The following is a 22091-nucleotide window of genomic DNA, read 5'->3' as shown; positions in this document are numbered from 1 at the left end:
TTTGGTGGGGCATAGCCAAAAATCGCTTGGGAATCACAGCTGTAGTGTGTCAAACTGGTGGTGGAACTTGAGGCAATCTAGCACCCCTAAACAAAGGAGAATGACTCAGTAGTGATATACATATGGAAGATCCTGGAAGGTCCAGCTCCTAACTTTGGAATTGAAAGCTATACCAACCAATGACCTATTTTCCAACTAGAATAAGGACCCAGTACTGTAACAGCTTGGGTCTCAAGAGCCCACAACCTCAGAGATTTGCAAGGTGTAAATGTGGAGGTTTTCAAAGAATGTTTAGACAAATTTTTATCTGAGATACCAGATGAACCAACATTGCAGCAGGAGGCACAAAGAAAACCAGCTCTATCCAACTTGCTACTTCATGAGAAACAGTACAGAAAAGAAACCAAAACACACTGAAAGGTGGTATTCCAGCATGGCCTGAGCCTCTGACTGAAACTAGTAAAATATATATATATATCATCATCATTGAATGTTTATTTTCCATGCTAGCAAGAGTTAGACAGTTTCACAGAAGCAGGCCAACTAGAGCTACCCTGGCAACAATTTTGAATATGTATGTATGTATATATATATATATATATATATATATATATATATATATATACTCTCCTTCATTTTCTTCAATGTTCTTCCATCTATCTGGTAGACTTGCAAGGCCCCTCTTCCAAAATTCACTTCTCTGTGACGAAAAATACTCCTCCAGTGTTCTGGCCTTGTCTACAGCATTCATATTTTTTCCATCCAAATGATTTTGATAAATGATAATCAGATGGGGCAACGTCTGGCAAGTATGGTGGGTGGGGCATCATTTCCTATTGAAACTGCTCCAGCCTTTGGAACGTCGTCCTTGCTTTATGTGGCGAGCATTATCCTGATGGAAGAATACCTTCGTCATGAAACCAAGGATGGTCATTTTTCTTCTAGTGCTGACCTAAGCTGCTCACAGCAGATCTCTTTTGTTACTGTTTGGTTTGCGTTTAAAAGTTCAAAGTGGACTAAACCTTTCATATCCCACCAAACAGGTAACAACACCTTACATAGCTGAAGGCCTTCTTTAGCCTGATGTGCTGATGTTTCTCCTTTCCCTACCCACTATCTTCGGCGCTAGACATTTTTATAGAAGACCCATTTCTCGTCACCAGTCACTATTTGGTCCAAAAATAGTGCATTTGATAGACATGACAGCAAAGAAGAGCACACATTCACTGTCTGCGTACAATTAGACTTGGAAAGTTTATGAGGAACCCATTGACCCAATTTGCTGACTTTTCTGATGGCACGCAGGTATCAATGAATGGTTGAATGACCAAATCCAAGATTCTCTGCTAGTTCCTTAACAGTTATTATGGATTTTGTTCCACCAGGGTTTGAAGAATGCCCTCGTTGAGCTCTACAGATCTTCAGGACAAGGCTCGTCTTCCAAGCTGTAGTTTCCAGCTTGGAATTTCTGGAACCACTGTTGAAACTGGATTACACTTATTGCCCAATCCCCATATACTGCATTAATATTCTTTGCACTATCCATTGCATTGTTGCCTTTATTGAACTCAAAAGCAAAATATGCTGAATATGCTCCTTTGTCACTCCCATTATAGCCTTGAAAAAATAACTTAAAATCGAACTGCACTCTTCAAAACTTGTACTAAAATTACTACCAGCTTTTATAACAAGTTGATGCAGGTAGTTTATCCCACACCCCTCCAACTTTTAGTTCATGTAATTGAAAAAAAACGCATTATTTGAGGGATGACCCAATACACAACAGACTTCTTTCACTTTTCATCTACTAAATCCACTCACAAGGCTTTGGTTGGCCCGAGACTATAGTAGAAGACACAAGCCCAAGATGCCATGCAGTAGGACTGAACCTGGAACCATGTGGTTACAAAGCAAGCTTTTTATCACATAGCTACACCTGCACTTATATATGTGGGGGGGGGTTATGCATGTATATTGATGAGGAAATGAATCTTTATTCAGCACAACAATCATTTTGACCCATTCTGCAGTTGTGTCACTTCAGATGCTTGGTGTAAAAAAAGATATCCCATGAGATATACTGAGTTCTCTCTTTGGCATGTTGCTCTCACTTGTTGTACATAGGTACACTGACATAAGTGTACATGTGAGCATGTCAACTGAACCAATCTCCTAACGAGTGGTCATCTGTGGAATCTTCTACACAGCAGGGTGCAAGATGATAGTCTGCCACCAATACCACCATCTTGATAGTTATAACCACAGTAAATGACATTCACTTGGTGACATGAGTGTGTGTGAATGTCTATAAATGTGTTCCTGTAGAAGAGTGTATACCCATTCTTCTTAATTTTAACTTTCTTTGACAGGTTTTATTCTCTATTCTTTATGATCTTAATTTATGTTATATATTCACTGTCAACTATAGCCAGTCCTATTTGTGGGCTACAGCCCCAAAATTATTCTACCCTTTGTCAGTAGCACATAAAAAGCACCCTTCAAACATTGGGTGGTATGCTGTGCTTGAGAAGACCCATCAAACCAAGTGAAATCATACTCTTGGCCAATGCCAGTGTAGCGTAACTGGCACCCATGCCAGTGGAACAGAAAGCACCCTTCAAATGTTGGCCCTCAAGAAGGCAGTGACAAGAGACTGAGACCTTTGGTAATATACTGCGCTTGAGAGGACCTGTCAAGCCAAGTGAGATCATAGTTGTGGTAAATGCTGGTGTTGTGCCACTGGCACATAAAAAGCACCCACTACACTTTTGGAGTGGTTGGTATTAGGAAGGGCATCCAGCCATAGAAACTGTACCAAATTAGATTGGAACCTGGTGCAGCTCCCAAGCTTTCAGTCAAACCATCCAACCCACTGCAGCATGGAAAACAGACGTTAAATGATGATGATGATGTATCTTCTCAGAAACATCTCACCAAGTAAGTGATTCAAGTTGGCACAAAGATGTCTGTTTATGAACAAAAGTAGGCTCCAAAGCCGAAACAAATGAACAGGTGGTTAAATCTAGTGAGAAATGCAGTATAACATCACATGATAAAGCTTGAAGATAATGTCAGGTGTACTGTTTGTTCCTCATTATGTCCATATCTAATTGGTTACACAGAATTAGAATCTGCCTAAATGAAGCTGGTAAATCTTGTCATCACTACAGTGAGCTTGCATTATGTACTACACATGAACTGTTATTTAATATAAGTTGGTTAAGCATTTGATTGATTACTGCCATGCCATGGGTCTGCTTGTGTAGAAACAGAGCTATTCAACAAAGCTGGACTATATTTACTTACTTTGTAACAACTGGATTTACAAATGATTTCCGGCAAATAAAACACTTGAAAGGTAAATCATCTTCATCACTGCTGATTTCATAGTTTTCTTCATGAAATTCGAAAATAAGAACAATATTTAAAAATAAAAATAAAAATAAATGTCAGTTGTGATTGCTTCAGAACAATATTAATTCATTTCACAACAGATTTTGACAAAATGAGTATGTCAAAAGTAATATATTTTCCCATGAGAAAGTTGCCATCAAATACGACAAAATAATTTTATTCCATTCATATTGTTTAGTCAAACACGAGTAAAATATAGAGCAATAAGACTGGTCCATTGGCCAAAAGAAGTGTTCTTTCAGCAACAGTTAAAGGAAATCAACCTTATATTTCTGATACTGGCCAAATTTTTACCTTTGAGAAATATACAATTGCAACTACGTCTCTTCTTTTCCTCACATCTCTTATTTTATGCATCATACTTACCTCTTACTCCCCAATCCTGTCCTCATGGTCCTGTTCACTGTATCATTACTATCTGGTAGCCCACTCCCCTATATGCCCAGGTTTTCACCACTCACTGCATTTCTCTTCCCCACTCTCTACACATGTTTCCTTGGCAATGTCCTGCCATTTATATTATTGCCATGATCTATCTCTCTCTTCTTTTGCTCTACCATCCCATTTATATTCTGATTCCCATCCCTTGTGAGTATGCCTGGCACTCTGCCACCATCTCCTTCCTGCTCTCTTGCATTCTTGCTGTCTCCCATGCTCTCTCTCTCACTCTCTCTCCTTCTGCTCTTCCCTCAGGCTGGGTAACCAAGTATCTCCTTTACAGTAACACACCTGTTTCTGTCCTCATTCCTGATCACTCTCTCTCTCTCTCTGGCCAGGTAACCATGTACCTCCTCTACAGAAAGACACCTGTTTCTATCTCTCTGTCTCACTCTAACCTATCATCATCTGACGCAAGATCACCTTCTCCAATACCCTTTCCCTCTCAAAGAATCTTTATCTTGCAAGTTACTTGGTGACCCTGCCAGTACTGATGTCACATAAAAAGTATCCAGTCCACATTGTAAAGTGATTGGCATTTGGAAGAGATCTAGCTATAAAAACATTGCCAAAACTGACCTCGCTTATACTGGTGCCACATAAAAAAACACTCAGTCCACTCAGCTGGGTGGTTTGTGTTAGGAAGGGCATCCAGCCATAAAAACCCTGCCAAATCAGACAGAAGTCTGGTGCAGGCTCCTGTTAGCCCAGCTTCAGTCAAACCGTCCAGCATGGAAGGCAGACATTAAACAATGATGATGATGATGATGAATTATGGCTATTCTAATGCAGAACCCACAGTGTTTGTCAATACCAAATTCACCATAAACGATGGCAACACAAGAAGTGGTCAGTTTTACAAGAGCATGAAAACAATGAAGCCATTAATGCAGATAATTGAGTTATACAGCACTAACAGAAGAGGGAAGGAGCAATAGTATACCATACGTAGTCTAAATTCAAATCAGCCATATTCCTGCTACATAAAATAAAAATTCTTAGTAGAGCTTATATTTTCTACTTATTCTAGAAAACTCAGTTCTGAATTAAATTTTGATATCAATACCTATTCAGGTATTTTATGAATTTCACATAATATAATTCTAATAGTTTCATGTTTTTATATGATAGCATAAAGTTTAAACAATTTTCTCATTCTAACTTCTACACTTCAGTCTAAGTTTTGGGGCTAGTTATTAAGAACTTGCTAGGCTATCAAATAAATTCATTTTTTCCCCCCATTTATTTTGATCTTTATTTTTCATCAACAATTTTAACAAATCAGTCAATAATATATTCTCTTTCATTGTTCAGAACTTTTTGCCAACTTTCTACTAGTTAGTCAATTGAAGGTAGAAATCACTAGGTCTTGACTTGAAGAATTCATGAAGCCACATTTTCAGCTCCATGTTGTTGATCAAAACACCTTTCAGGCTGCTGGACAGCAACTGAAAAAGGTAATAATCTGAAGAAGCTATATTAGATTACAGTGGATGCAGTAGAACTTCCTAAACATGCTCTTGAACAGTGTTTTGGTCAAATTAGCAGTAGGAGTGGGGCACTGAAGAAGTACACCATGTTGTCACTCATGTCATTTCAGCTTGAATACATCACTGAGCTAGTGCATTTGCTGAATATAAAGCTCTGCATTGATGGTGTGGCTGTTTTCAAGTATTTCCTGGTGGATTAGCTCTTCCCAATCCCACCAAAAGTAAATCATTGTCTTGCATGGATGTGGCTCTCACTTGGTTCAAGGTGTTGCTTGATTATTGGGACTCAGCCATTCTCTCCTTTGTGAGCAAACTGGCAAGAATAGAGGACAACTGGAGTTTATCTCTTTATTTAGTGTATATGGCCCCATCACTGAATTTTTTAACCTTGCCTATCATGTGAAGGTAATGTGTGACTATATCATGAAAGCATCCCACCTGCTGAGCCAATTCCTTAGTGGATTTGTGCAATACTCATGGATGAGCTCATTTAATCAATCCTCATTGAACTCTACAGGTTGGCTGAAATACTAAGGTCAAATTTCCTCTCCAACTACGAAAACAATTTCTGTGCATCTCTTTCAGTAATAGTACCTTCTCATTACATATCACAAATGCCATAATCTTATTTGAAAGCAAAAAGAATCTTAATTGAAAGCAAAAAGAAAGTGTCAAAAATGCCCATTTTCTTTTCCTATTTAGCACTCCATTACCATGTCTGAAAAGAGGTAAAATTTAATCAAAAATGGTAAACAAAAGTTGTAGAGTAAAAATAGAGCTACAAAACAAAGCCCCATACAACACTATGATAAAAGTATTTTATGTGTTAATTCCAATAATATTGAAAAGAAATTATTGAATTTGTGACAACCCAATACAATGGGGTACTCAAAAGTAATTAGAAATGTTTTCTGTGGGACAAACTAGTTGTAGTTCAGACTTCTGCTGCTAGAAGCAACTTGATGTAACCCTCAGGCATCAGTCTGCCAACCAGCAGTAGTGTCTGAAGTTGTATTGCCATGTAGTACAGCATTGCTTTGTAGTGCTTCTCCCCTGTTTGTCAATGTTTGCAATGGCTGAAATGAAGGAACAGCATGCTTCCAGGAAATTCTATTTTCTACTGGGGTAAATGGTAGCCAAAACAATTGTCATGCTTTAAACAGCTTACAAGGATACTGCCATGAGCAAAACACAAGTTTACGAGTGGTTTTCACGGTTTTGGAGTGGTCACTTGTTGTTTGAAGATCAACCTCATTCAGGGCAACTCTTCACTTTCTGAACGAATGAAAACATCCTAAAAGTTCATGAACTGATCTTGGAAGATTGTCACCAAACAACTAACAAGCTTGTTGATATGACTAGTGTATCATGGAACTCCTGCCAATGAATTTTGAGAAGGGAGTTGCAAATTAAAAAAGGTGCAGCAAAATTTGTGCCTCATTTGCTCACAAAAAAAATCAAAAGCAGTCACAACTGAATGTGTGTCATGAACTGAAAGAACAGTTAGAAGTTGATAAGGTCATTTTTCAAAGGTCACCACTGGTGATGAAAGCTGGACATGAAGCAGCAATCAAGTCAATGGAAGCATTCAATGTCACCACACCCCAAAAAAGTGTGTTGAGTGAAGTCCAGTATCAAGACAATGCTGATTTGTTTCATTGACGCGAAAGGAATTGTTCACACAGAATTTATTATTTTTCCTGGTCAAACTGTTAACCAGACATTTTACTTGAAAGTTCTGAAGCGCATGTGAGACGCAGAGAGACAAAAATATCCTAACCTGTGGCAAAGTGGAGAATGTTGGTTTCATCACGACAATGTGCCTGCACACACCACCTTCAGGGTGAGACAGTCTTAACCAAAAATGACCCAGCTTACCCACCCTCCCTATTCACCTGATCTTGCTCCCAGCAACTTTTTTTATCACCCCAAATGAAAAAAGTCCTTAAAGGAAAACATTTTACAGATGTGGAAGAGATGAAAAATATGATGGAAGCATTAAAAAGCATCACTTTGCAAGAGGACTGCTATGAACAGTGGAAAATGCATCTGGACTGATGCATTGCTTCAAATGAAGAATACTTTGAAGGCAATAAAAGTGTAAACATGTAAAAGTAGGTGAATAAAATAATATTATAAAATTCCAGTTTCTTTTGGGTACCCCCTCGCATTTACATTCTGAACATTATTCATTCTATCTACCCTCATAAAAATTCCTTTCATTTTTTAACATCCTAATCACTATCTTAGACTAATGTTAACCATCCATTTGGTCTTATCAATCATCCCAGTATTCAGTTTTTACTTATATTTGTATAGAGCAACATATTTACTTACCACCTTCTCCATAAGTACCTTTATCCATTTCTCTTTCCAACTGCCAGCCATGCTTATAATCCCCACGGTCATGAAGAAATTTACAACTATCTGAAATAAAAAGGATCAGAAAATATTTTTCTGAAAATGTAAATAAATTTTTTAAATGACTTTGCAGAATTTCATTCTATTACTTTAGTGACTTTTACCATGACAAATGACAATATACAAATAAAATAAGTTGACAATTTGGTGTCAGTTACTTATTCTTGTCATTCAAGTTATCACTTCACCACCTTAAGAAATCTAAAGTTTATATTCAGTTTTGAAGATTATAATATTTCTCATCTATAATGAATGATATCAAACACAGAGAGGGAAATACATATGTTGGCTGAAGGATACAGTTGATTAACTCTACAAATTTTATGGTTTTGGAGGGAGGTGAACTCAGTAACAACGAAAGATTTAATAGGTCTGCTTGAATTTTCAACAACCTTGAAGTTAGAGGTATTCCTAAATATACCAGCTAGTTCACTATTTGGTGTCACATCTACAAACAGAACACTATCAAATTGCTTGTCATACTATGTTTTAATTTTAATCACCTTACCAGTATATTTAATTACCCTGTTCCAGAACTTGCGGTAAAGCGGACATGTCCATCTACAGCCTTTTTAAAAAGTGCATTTAAAACTTTTCTTTGCTCTATTACTCACCCCAATTCTATCTACTTGCCATTATGGCTCCCTAAATAAGACTTAGGTTAGACATCTTATCTAGTGATGTCTCTGATATTATGTTGACGCAAGTCACTGAGTTTTTCTACATACGTGAGTACAAGCATAGTTTCAACTGCAAGTCTGAACAGAGTAACACCTATACATCTTATGCAAGAGGTGCTCTATCTCCATCCCTCCATATTCCACTTTCCAAAATTTATTTTGTAAATTCATTTTTTATTCTATTTTTATTCTAATTATTTTATTTTTATCCTCTTTGTTTCTTTGTTGTTATTGTTATTACTATCATCATTATAATGTTTGGACTGTGCATTGTATTCATACAAGTCTCACCCACAGACCTCAAGAGACTGCAAGTTTTAATTTCAAATGGGCATTATGACTAGGATGGTTTATAACTGTCATGTTTTGGGGGAAGAATGTAGTTCGTTGACAGGGATTTGTGTTTTGTGTACCTTGAATTTGTAAGAGGAATTATTTTAGAAAATGTGCTTTTGATAAGTGAAAAAAGATTGTTTTGGAGTTATATTCTGAATTTCTTTCATTTTTGGATTCCCTGAGAAATGACAGGTAATTATCAGCTGCTTTAGCTAATATTCCTAGAACACCTACAATCACAGGTATTGTTCTAGTCTTGCCAATCTTTTTCAAGATGTTTGTGGTTGCTCAACTGTTGGTAGGTCTTGATAGATATATTTATATTAATTGGGAGTATTATATCAATAAGGAGGCAAGATTTTCATGTGAAGTGAAATCCTTCAATATAAATCTGGCCTATTTGCATTTGTCTTTCTGTCAACTTGAATGGAAAAGTTCCATAGGAGAGAGATATGATCATTTACAAGCACTGGAAGTGGTGTGTGTTCCCACCAGTTTCCAAGATGAAGCAGGTTCCTCACAAATCCCCTAGTAGATATACTGAGTAGCTTTATCATGCTTGTTGAGATATTCTAAGGGAACAAGGGAAGTTACACATGGAGATGACGGGATTGGTGGTTTCAGGCTGGTTTTTTTTTTTTTTTTTTTTTTTTACACTCAACATGTTGGGCTGCAGTCATTCTTTAAGATGTTGGCCTGATAGCTTCTTCTAGTTGGTAGATCCTGGGCTGCTATGACAAAATCCTTCCATCACTGATTTTAAACCAGAGGAAACTAACCATTGATGGGTAAGAGTTTTGTCAACATCAGCACTGTTAGCCCTCACTAATAATCTTTCAGATATTTTCTTGCTTTTTTGTTACTGAATACAATTTTTTGCTATTTTCATACCTTAAAACAAGTTTTAGGATCCAGTACACAGAATTTTATTGTGGCAAGAGTCATTGACACCCCTGACGGATTGGAAGAATGGACCAGCTTGACTCTTATAAAGAGTAGCATACTGGTTGAGACCAAAGGTCGATAGGAGTTGTTGAGAGGGAGTTTTCGAGTCTCATGGAGTACGTCATGTGAACACATTCATTTTACCTCCACTTTATTAAATTATGTATATCCAACGTTTGTCAAGGATATAAATGTGGCAACGAGATATTTGAAGCTTGCATTGGATATTAAAATGTTTTTCTTGGTACGAAATCAAAGAAAAATCATTAACATGGAAGACTTATTGCAGTTGCAACAGTAACTACAGCAGTTACAACAACTACAACAGCAACAACAACAATACAAACAGTTGCAGGAAGTAGTGTTGAAGAAGTCTGAAAACACTTCAGGTTTGTTCTCATCAGATGGCGTAGCAAACTCAATTGGAGAATTTATTTATAACCTAGAAGAAGGTACTACTTTTTCTACATATTTTCAAAGATTCCCAGATATTAACAAAATTAGAACAGGACCAAAAATTAAATCTACAGGTAGTGGCTGAAGAACGTCAGAGAATTATAAATTTAAGACATGACATGGATAAAATTAAAGTAAAAGATTGCTCTCATATACATGCATATCAACCTGAAATGGATAAGGGAAAACAAACGTCAAGACCAAATCCATGCTATGGGTGCAGTGGTTTACATTTTAGAAGTAACTGTCCTTTTAAAAATCATATATGTTTTGAGTGTGGGAAAATTGGACATAAAAAGTCACATTGTATAAGTGAAACAAAAAAAAGGGTCAAGCAAAAACAATTCTAGAAAGAATGTATTGCTAACAAAAATTCTAAGCAAGGCTCAGAAAAGAAAATTTGTGTCTATGAAAATTAATAATGTGAATACCAAGTTACAATTGGATATGAGCAGTGATATCACAATAATACAGATACATGGAGAAAAACAGGGAAACCTAGATTAAAGGAAACTTTGAAAATTGTGCGAAGTGTTTCAGGAAAAAAATTGCATTTTATGGGCAAAATGTTTAGTGATGTGACATTTCATGGCAAATCCTTGAAAGCCAAAGTTTTTGTGTTGAAAAATATGACAAATTTATTTGGAACAGACTGGATGGAACTATTTAACTTATGGGACCTTCCCATAATTATTTTTTGCAAAATTGTGAATGGTTCTTCCACCAGTACAAATAAGGCATCAGAGGATTTAAAAAAAGAATTTTAAAAGATTTTTCCTGAAGTTTTTTCTGAAGAATTGGGTCTTTGCACCAACATAGGCAAAGTTTCAAGTGAAAGAAAACACTATACCAGTATTTAAACCTAAATGAATGCTATCTTTCACAGCATTGAAACAAGTCAACGAAGAATTGGATAGTCTTGAAAAGCTTGGCATTGTTGGGCATCCCCAACAGTTTATGTCAAGAAAAAAAAAAAAAAATCCAAGTATGTGCTGATTTTTCAACAGGATTAAACGAATGTTTGATGCTATATAATTACCCATTACCAAGTCCAGAGTAAATTTTCGCAAAGTTGAATGGAGGAAAATTTTTTAAAATTTGGACCTATCTGAAGCATATTTGCAAGTAAAAGTCGATGAGGAATGTTCAAAATTATTAACAATAAATACCCATATAGGGCTGTATAAATTAAATTGACTCCCCTTTAGTATAAAGTTAGTACCTGGCATTTTCCAACAAGTTATGGACATTATGCTCGCAAGTTCAGATTTTGCTGTAGCTTAACTTGACAACATACCCATAAAAAGTGAATCTCAGAGTCAGTATGCTGAGCAGACACAGACCTAGGGCAAGTGCAATAAAAAAATATGCCTCCCCTAACAAACATTAAAATGTTACAAGCCATTTGGGGGATTGCAAATTACTACCAGGTATACATAACAAATATGCACAATTTAAGAGCACCTCTGAATAGCTTGTTAAAAAAAGACATTAAGTGGAACTGGTCGGACAAATGCCAAAAAGTTTTTGAAGAAACTAAAAACGTCTTAACATCAGAATTATTGTTATCACATGTTGATCTGAATTTAGAAATAGTAGTGGCAGCAGATGCTAGTGAAAGTGGTATTGGAGCTGTGATTTTACACAAATATGAAGATGGTAGCCTGAAAGTAGTGGCTCATGCTTTGTATTCATAATTGCCAGCTGAGAAAAGCTACACTCAAATAGAAAAAGTGGCATTAGCCATCATATTTGCAGTAAAAAAATTCCATAAATTTATACATGGAAGAAGGTTCCGTCTGCAGACAGACCACTACCCATTATTGTCATTCTATGGATCAAAAAAGGGTATCCCCACACATACAACCAACAGATTGCCGTACTGGGGAATAATCCTACTGAATTACAACTTCAAAATGAAGTATTTGCCATCAAAAAAATTGAGACATGCAGATGGTTTGTCAAGGTTAATACCAAAATACAGAGAACCACTAGAAGACACAGTAATAGCGGTGTTAAAAGCCGAAAATAAAATTAAAAATATATTGTGCAATGTTGTGCATGAATTGCCTGTGACATTGGAGGAAATAAAAATTAAGGCAGAGACAGACAAGTTTACCGTAAAAATGAAAAAAATAGTGATATCAGAAGAAACAAAAAGCCACTTATGAGGAGTTACTTTTACTGGCCAAAAATGGATCTAGATATTGAGAAGTTGGTAAAATCTTGAAGAGGTTGTGCTTTTGCAGTGAAATCACCTCCTATAAATTTTCAACCTAGGCCCAAGGCCAATATTCCATGGTCCAGACTATACATAGACTTCACCGGACCATTAAACCAATCATATTATCTAATAATGGTAGATAGCTTTTCAAAATGGCCAGAAATATGTAAATGTAACAAATTGACATCCACAGTAACAGTGGGATTTCTACATGAACTTTTAACTAGGTATGGTGTCTGGATACCATAGTCTCTGATAACGGTACACAATTCATGACGAATGAATTTAAGAATTTTTGAACATATCACTATTCCTCCATATCACTCACAATCAAACAGGCAACCGGAAAGGTTTGTGGAGACATTAAAAAGAGTATTAAAGAAATGAAAAAAACAAGCTAGTCGATGACACAGCATTGACACAATGCACAATAACACCAAACCCAAACACTTTTTCAGGTAAGTCACTGGCAGAACTAATGTTTGCTCAAAAAATAAAGTCAATTTTCGACAAGCTGTAACCAGTAAGAAAAACAAACAGGGAAAACACGAAAAATACAACAAAGTATTTTAATATCAGGAACAAGGTGTATTTTAAAATATATAAAAATGGAAGGCATGGTTGGGAAGATGGGGTAGTAGCAAAAAGAATAGGCAAAATCAGCTAAAAAGTAGATATATATGGAAAAAAGAAAAGAGATACCCATGGAAGTGTTCTATCACACTTTTGATGTTCCAATGTCACAAGAAATTGAACCTAGGCATAGCAGCACAAGAAAGAGGAAACAAACAGAACGGCTGGAAAGAGTGCCTAAATGGAAGAAATATTAAACTTCCCTAGAAGAAAAATCTCAAAAAGGGAGATGTGATGAAAGAAAAATAAATAAATAAAAATAATATTAACTTCCAACAAACGTCAATCTCGAAGGAGGAGATGTTGTGGCGAGAGTCATTGATACCCCTGGGGGATTAGAAGAATGGACTAGCTGAACTCTTATAAAGAGTAGCCTATTGGTTGAGATGAAATGTCGATAGGAGTTGTTGAGAGGGCGTTTTGGAGTCTCGCAAAGTACATCATGGGAACACATTGATTTTACCTCCACTTCATTACATTATATATCTCCAACATTTGTCAAGGATATAAAAGTTTTTCAGATAAGAGTTTTGACCGATTATGGTAATTTTCACTGACAATTCAAGTTGTAGGAGTCCATGGCTTCCTTCTCTTCATAGTCAGAAGAATCATTTGATGTCTGCTTTAAGGTGGTGCATTTTATTCACTGTTGAAAATTTCTGAATTTTTCTATCAAGCTTACAAATTTCAGCACTTGACCATTCAATTATTGTGATAGCATTCTTTTCTGATCTTTTCCCTAACTGTTGAGTGCTGGATTCTATTACAACCAATACTTCCAAGTATTTATACCATGGGAGTATATCAGCAATTTTTTGATCAAATTCAACATTGGATGTTTTTGACAGTTACTCTTTGATGAAGGTAGCTTTTTCACATTTATCAAGGCTTATTATTATTTTTTTATCTTTTACTTGTTTCAGTCATTGGACTACAGCCATGCAAGGACACCACCTTCAAGGGTTTGGTCAAGGAAATCAAACCCCAGTATTTATTTTTTAAGTTTGGCACTTATTCTATCACTATCTTTTGCTAAACTGCTAAGTTACAGAGATGTAAACAAACCAACACTGGTTGTCAAGCAGTGGTGGAGGATAAAAACAACACACACACAGGTTTCTTTCAGTTTCCCTCTATCAAATCCATTCACAAGGCTTTGGCCAGCCCAGAGTATAGTAGAAGATAATTTCCCAATGTGCCATGCAGTGGGACTGAACTCAGAACTATTGATTAGGAAGCAAGGTTCTTATCTCACAGCCATGCCTATCTTATTATTCATGTTTCTTTCTATTTATATAACTACTGAAAAACATAAGAGAACTTCCACCTTAAGAATTTTTGTCAATCAGCTATATCATTGGTTTTACTATAGTTGTCACTATGTCCCTGGCATTGTGCATGTCTCTGGCACCCCACCCCCTCACACACTTCACATCAACTTTGCTGCCACCTATTACCTCTCTGACTCACACCTTCCCCCATCTTTCCTTCCAACTGACATTCAGGATTAACTATGCCTCCATCTGTTTTCACCACTCACTGCATTTCCCTCTAGCCCATTGCTGCCCATCTGCCATTCACTTCTCATACTACTATGAATTTACTTGTCGTTACCACTTCTCTTATATTCATCTTTCTATAACTTGAGGTTACACCCTGAGACATCATCACCATCCTCTTTCTTTTCCAACTGAGATAACTGTGTATCTTCCCTACAGCAAGACATCTGTCCCTATCCCTCTATCATACATAACAGCTTTGCATTTTCATTTGTTATGTTAACAGCATTAAGTGTTAAGAACTTCTGGACACCAAAGAAATTCCAAGCTGCAATGATTTTTAATAAAGAAATTCAAACTGGGCAAGGAAGTCATTCAAATTTGTGCTGAAGATGTTTTGTAAAAATAAAATTCTTTAAATGTTACTTATGCTCTCATATTGTTATCCTGAAGATAACTCTAATAAAACTCATCAGTACGAAGTTTGAGTGCAATGTCCTTACAAACTGGATCAAAGAACAGTTGCACTTCATTGGAGAAAGAGCATAACTTCAGAAATCATAGGTTTTACATGACATTTAATGAGTGAATGTTTGTGTGGAGGAAGATCATAACAAGACATAACAATCAGGTTGCACACGAGGGAGTCATACCCAATGACTGGTAAGGCAGCTGCAGGAGAAATACATAGCCAATGGTAAACCTTTGTAGTTGGCTTTTGTTGATTTGCAGAAAGCCTTTGACAGGGTCCACCGATCCCTTATCTGGTGGTCAATATGGAAACTAGGGATAGATGAGTGGTTGGTGAGAGTAGTACAAGCCAGTAAGGTGAGAGTTGGTAACAAGTACAATGAAGGTTTCAAGGTACAAGTAAGGGTTCACTAAAGATCAGTGCTCAGCCCCCTCTTGTTCATCATAGTCCTCCAGGCAATAACAGAAAAATATAAGACAGGCTGTCTCTGGGAGTTCCTCGATGCTGATGACCTTGTTCTTATAGCTGAATCACAACCAGAACTAGATAAGAAATTTCAGGTATGGAAGCAAGGTCTAGAATCGAAAAGCCTTAGAGTTAACCTAGCAAAAACCAAAGTCTTAGTAATTAGGAAGGCAGTCAAATCACAAATCCCTTTAAGTAGATGGCCCTGCTTGATCTGTAGAAAAAGCGTAGGTAGAAACATTGGTAGAAACTCCATAAGATGTACAAGTTAATAGTATATTAAAGTTAATTTTCTTCCTTATTCTTACAGCTAAAATACATTTGTAATTTTAATTTTAATAGCTTAAATAAATATTTCTATCTATTTCTTCTATAAATTCTATTTACGCCATATTTTCACGCGATATATTTCTTATAAACGCTAAGTTCAACGTTTTATGTTTAAATTGGTAGTTAACAAAAATCCTTCGACAAGGTAAGTTTATATTTTTATTTGATAATTAGTATAAATTAAGATAAGTACATTTATTCTATTATTATTTTTTATTTTTTATCTTAGACCTGATGAGAGTCACTATATTTTTAAATAGAATTAATTTTAGTTCGATTTAATTTTGAATCGAATTGATTTTATTATTATCTATTTAAAAATATAGCCATGAAATGTGCCTAGTCTTTTTACTACTGTTACTATTTATTGTACTTTATTGATTTAAATAAGGTTGTTTTATAGTACATGTTTTCTATATGGTGTGAATAACATCTTTCTTTATTGAATTGTTTAATAGTGGTTTTTCTCTAAATTATATATATATATATATATATATATATATATATTATATATATCACTGTCTCTTTCATTACATCCTCCTATTATTGCTTCTTTTCATTATTCCTTCAAGCATTGTCACTCCTATTTTACCATTTTCTTCTATACTGTCACTCAAATCACAATATTTCTTCTTCATACTCGCACTTCTTTTTCTTTCTCATCCAAGTTAATCTTCTGTAATCACTCTCTCTCTCTCTCTTCTAACAACTTTATTGGTCACATAACTCTGAACAGAGGAGCATGTCATTCTGCAGGGTAGAAGGCTACTTCATTAATGCTGGTGCCACAATAAAAGATACACAAAACATTCCAATATAGCTGTTGAATGAAAGGAGACAACATAGGAATGATAAAACTCTTTGTCTAGTCTTGTGAAGGACATGACAACCTCTGTAATGCCAATGCTACAACATAATGCATTCAGTATACTCTCTAAAATGATTGCTGTTAGGAAGCTAGGTTAGTGAGCGTCTGGGAGAAGATTAGCCTACGGGAGGGTCTTGACTTCGCATATTAGATGCAGGGCAATTTTTTGAGCCAAATTTTTTGGAAAAAAGTGCGTCCTATATGCCGTCAAATGCGGTATATAATTTAAGGTAAAAATAAACTATTTTTAGATTTTATAAAATCATTTTATCCTAAAAGTTACATTTACGTAATCAACTCTGTGTTATAATTACATATAGTACAGTACAAACATTGTTAGAAATACATTATTAAAAATAATAAATATCACCAACAGAAGCAGAAATAATTATATCATAAACAATTGCAAAAAAGATTTAAATACCTCCAAAACCACAAAAGCCAGTTTCTTTGTAATCTTTACAGATATCAGGCTGATAATCCCACCGAACTGTAGCACGAAGATTGGCAGGTGCTCTGATTGGACCTTTCCTAAAATTTAAAGTGAATAGTTTTTATATTTTGTCATTCTTTGTAACAATGCATGATAATTACTTAATACTCTTCTAATATAATGCCTAATTTCAGCTATTATTTTAACACATTCAGTCCTATTTATAGTTATAAATTATGGTTACAATTTTTTTTTAAATAGTCATAATTTTTAAATGATATCGACTCCCATTAATACATCACTTAAATTTAATAAATAAATACGTAGCAGCACAAGCGGTCAGTGCCATATTGGAGATCTCGTGGCAGCCATTGCCATCTCTGAGACTGGAGCAAGACCTCACCGGCATCCATTTGCCATGCACAAGATCACAATGAGGCTCACATTGGCAAACTGGATATAAAGGGCCCAACAAAAACAGATTCATTCTCTTTTCACCACAAGCGCTTGCTGAACACACTTCACTGGCTGGGTCTCCAAGCCAGTCCTTTCTGCATGTTGTATCTCTAGAGGCAATGGGCCCACGTTAACGGAGCTACAACAAAATGCACACAGCCTAAGATGGTATGCTGAGAGCAACACACTTCACATATTCTGTGAAAAATGTAAATAAACCGATTGTGAATTGCATTTGTACTTTTTTCCTCAGCTGCTGGAGCCTGAACTACACGAAGAACAATACTTAATGGGAGAAGTCAATATTCACCCAATATCATAAACCTTGCCTCCCATTATAGATACTTATTTATATGTTTACATGAAAAACTTATTCATTTCCCAAATTAATAAGGTTTCCTTTTCTTTTCATTATTTTATAATTTTCTTCTAAGCATCTGCAGAATTTATTATTAATTTTGTAACTAGATGCATGTGCAAAAAATTTTCCATTTAGTTAACTTTATTCCTTTTCAATTTTTTTATTTTTTTATTTTATCTAGTTTCAGCTCATGAGCTGTGGCCATGCTGGGGTACCGCCATTTGGTGTTGTTACATGATTTTACTTCACGAATGCTTTTTAGCAATTGCCATTTGGTGCATGAGAGAGTTCGATGCAGCTACCCTCATCTGCACCTCCTGCCATGAAGTTGGTTCATCTGGGACACCTGACAGGAAGAGATCCAGTTTTATTTTAAAGACATCGGCATTCACCCCATGCAAGTCTCTCAGGTTCTTCGGGAGGATATTGAAGAGCTGTGGGCCTCTGAAGCCCAGGCTATCACAGAATCTTGTCCTACATCTTGATGGCAAATTTGGAGTCCTCGGCACTATGCAGTGGCGCCCAGTTCTAGCATTTGTGTAACTCTCGATGCCAAAGTTTAGGACAAGTCCTTCTAGGATCTTCCAGATGTATATTATGGCATATCTTTCTCGCCTACGCTCCAGGGAATAGAGTCTTAATCTCTTGAGTCTTTCCCAGTAGCTTATATGCTGCACAGAGGCTATCTTCTTCATGTAGCTTCGTTGGATCGCCTCAAGTTCTGTGATTAACTTGACACTGGATGGTGACCATAGCTGAGAGCAATAGTCAAAGTGGCTTAGGACAAGTGTCCTCCAGAGGACCATCATAGTTTCCTGGTCTCTTGTTCTAAAGGTTCTAAGAATCCATCCGGTCAGCCGCCTACATTTCATTGCCAATTTAGCAACATGCACATGAAAGGTTGCATCATCACTCATGTAAATACCCAGGTCAAGTACTAATTGTGCCTCTGGGATTGCAATCCCTCCAGGTCCAGTGTATTTATTGGGTATTGCATTTAGTTTTGCATGCTGATAGCATAAAGCTTGAAACTTTTCAGCATTGAACTGCATGAAATTCTTTTCAGCCCACTTGGATATTTTGTCCAGCTCACATTGCAGGTGCTTAGTGTCTTCAGGGTTCTGTATTGCCTGTGAAACTTTTGTATCATCTGCATAACTGGTGATTGTGGCTCTCGGCGTGGCTGAGGGCATGTCTGAGAGGGCCATTATGAACAGTAGTGGTCCCAAAACAGTGCCTTGTGGAACACCGCTCACTATTTGCGTGTTAATAGAAGTGGCCCCATTGGCTACTACCACCTGGCTTCTATCCTTCAGAAAGTCATCAAGCCATTCTCCCAATTTTCCAACTATGCCAAGATCACGCAGTTTGTGACATATCATTCCATGATCGACTTTATCAAAGGCCTTTGCAAAGTCGAGATGCAGCAAGTCATTTTCTTCAAGGAAGGTGATTAGTTTCCTTCCGACTATTCGTTCCATGACCTTGCTGATGTGTGAGGTGAGAGAGATAGGTCTGTAGTTCTTGGCCTCCGCTCTGCTACCTCCTTTATGAATAGGGCATATTTTACCTTCTTTCAGTTTTCTTGGAAGTTTGCCAGTTGCAAGGAAGCTCTGAAAGAGGAACTGCAGTGGTCTTGCTAGGACTCTCTTACATACTATTACAAGGATTGCTGGGAATCCATCGGGGCCAGTAGCTGAGTTTGTTTTCATTTCATCTATAGCCTTTATTACATCGTCTTCCTTTATATTGATGTAATCAATCATCGCTACCTCTGATTTTACATCTGCAGTGGTAAAGAAGTCAGTTGGATTGTTGACTTGAAAATGCCCTAGGGGTGGAGTGATAATACTCTTGAATTGCTCATTTAGTATTTCACTTATCCTCATTGGATTTCCTGTGAGTGTGCCATCCTTTTCAAGGAGTGGCCCTATCCTACAGTGCACCGTAGCTGTTTCTTTGGCATACCTGTAGAAAGCTCTGGGGTTAGATTTTATGTTGTCTATAGCCCAGGCTTCTTTGTCTGCTCTTTCTTTTTCATGGGAGAGTTGCAGACATTTTTCAATTTCTAACAGTTTTATTTTCATTAGAAATTTTCTCATTAGAATTTTCCTCTCTCTGGGGATTTTGTTCTTGCGTACAGTGTCCTTTCTCTCTGGGACACATTTGTAGCAAATGGCTTGCATTACAGACATGAATTGTTGAAGTTTCATGTCGATGTCTGGCGAGGAGAGACATTCAGGCCAGTTTTGTTTGAGGATCTCTTTCTCAATTTGTTTCCAGTTTGCCTTATGGAAGTTCAAGCTGAAAAGATTCTGAGAGTTTCTTGTAGACTGCTTGTCCATGCTTTCCCATGGCCCATACATGGTCAGCTCTACCATGTTGTGATCCAAGAGTAGTGTCGGTGTCACTTTCACATTATGGATGAGATCCATATTATTTGTGAAGCAGAGATCCAGTATGTTACCTGCCCTGGTTGGTTGGAGTATTACTTGCTCCATGTACAGCATGTTGATGAGGTTCAGGAGGGACCTCGCCTGTCCTCGTTCACATCATGTCATTCCTGGGAGAGAAAGGCCCTCGGGCCATTTGACATTGGGTAGATTGAAGTCTCCCATAAGTACACTTATGTGTTGTTGTAATGTGACTAGAACTTCTATTTTTATAAGGCAGTCTTCAAACTTGCCTACATGGCTTGGGGCACCTGGAGGGCGATATGTAGCACATATAACTACACCAAGTTGCCTTATATGTACAATTAGTATGTCACACACCGAATTTGAGTATGACAAAAGGACCTGGGGTGTGAGGTCCTCGTGGATGTACATAGCAACTCCTCCATGACTCATTTCTTTTCTGTCGGTCCGTAGTACAACATACTGTGGTATGTGTATTTCCACATCTGCTATGTCCGGTTTCAGGAGTGTTTCCGTAAGTGCTATGCATAAGGCTTGATTGCATGCAACAAAGTCTCTCAAGAATGGGATTTTTGTCCTGTTACTGAGTGTTAGCAGTCCTCTGATGTTCAGTAGGAGCATCGCGGTGATGTGTATGCTGTTACCGGTGGTGTCCACCTTGGGTCTATTTGCTGTGATGGTCTTGTGTATTGTGGATAGTCACATCAGCGAGATTGAGTTTCATGGAGCCAGGCTAGCTGCTGTACAATCTTTTGTACCATGTACAAAAAGATTCTTGTTCAGCAGCTGTCCTTTCAATAACATGTTGGCAGTTTGTAGCACGCACCGCATCTGTGTACCTCCGTTTTGGGGCAGGTGGTGTGTGGTCCATTCCTTTTCCTTTTGGTAGTTGGTTTCTGCCCTGTTTCATGTTTATGTGGCAGGGTCTTTGATGTGCAAAACGGCAGCCTGCACCTTCCTCTCCATGCCAGCACACACCTTTCAGGTAGAATTTACACATTCGTGTGTGCTGTCTTTTTCTATTCTTTTTGGTATATGGATAGTCAGGTTTGCTTCTATCCTTGGCTGTTTCATCTTTTGGTTTTGTTTGAGTTTTAGTTTTTCCTTCTTTGGCTGTTACATCTTTTGTTTTTCTTTTAGTTTTTCCTCCTTTTACTTCCTTTTTGGCTCTTTCATCTCCATGGTTTTGGCTTTGGGTGCTGGTAGGGGCACTTGCACTTGGGTTTACTTCCTGGGCAGGTTTCTCACTTGAATCTTCTTTGTTGTCCTGGGTGTCTACCAAGTGGGGGTGACATGTTTCATTAGCACCCGTGCCTCCATCCTTGCCATTTTTACTTTGTTCGTTGTCAAAGATGGCATCAAGCGTGCCGATGTGGGATCTTATGAGTGCATAGGAGCGTATAAACTCCTGCTTCTTTCGCTCTATCTGTGCTAACATCCTTGTGTATCCACTGTTCTTCAGCGCAGCTGTAATTATGTTGGTGCATCGCCAGGTGCATCCGTCGGTGCATCACCAGGCTCTCAGGAACAACGCCAATTCTATGCTCCTCCAGGTTCTGGACATTTTTGGATATTTTATTTATTTATCTATCTAATTATATTTTAAATTTAATAGTGTGATAGAGGGTAGAGAAGAAATAGAGAAAGAAAATGTCTATGTATTTAGAGAGATTGAGAGCTGAGAGAAGATAAGAAGAGAGTCAGAGAGAGTGAGAGGAGAAAGTTTGCATCTGTATATTTAGAAAGATTGAGA

At 37.2% G+C, this 22091-nt stretch overlaps 1 protein-coding gene across 1 annotated transcript in view; it reads right to left on the bottom strand.

Moving 5' to 3' along the window:
• Positions 1–22091, bottom strand: part of LOC115210487 (E3 ubiquitin-protein ligase RNF113A) — a 53976-nt gene that overhangs the window by 7496 nt on the left and 24389 nt on the right. The window contains exons 5-7 of the mRNA XM_029779089.1: positions 17096–17202; positions 7680–7769; positions 3307–3394 (exon numbers count right to left, since the gene is read on the bottom strand). Of these exons, the coding sequence (XP_029634949.1) occupies positions 3307–3394; positions 7680–7769; positions 17096–17202 (285 nt within the window). The remainder of the gene's footprint in view (positions 1–3306; positions 3395–7679; positions 7770–17095; positions 17203–22091) is intronic.

This window comes from Octopus sinensis, linkage group LG4, assembly GCF_006345805.1.
Source record: "Octopus sinensis linkage group LG4, ASM634580v1, whole genome shotgun sequence".
Taxonomy (NCBI): Eukaryota; Metazoa; Mollusca; class Cephalopoda; order Octopoda; family Octopodidae; genus Octopus; species Octopus sinensis.
This window is presented reverse-complemented; position numbering and strand designations above follow the sequence as displayed.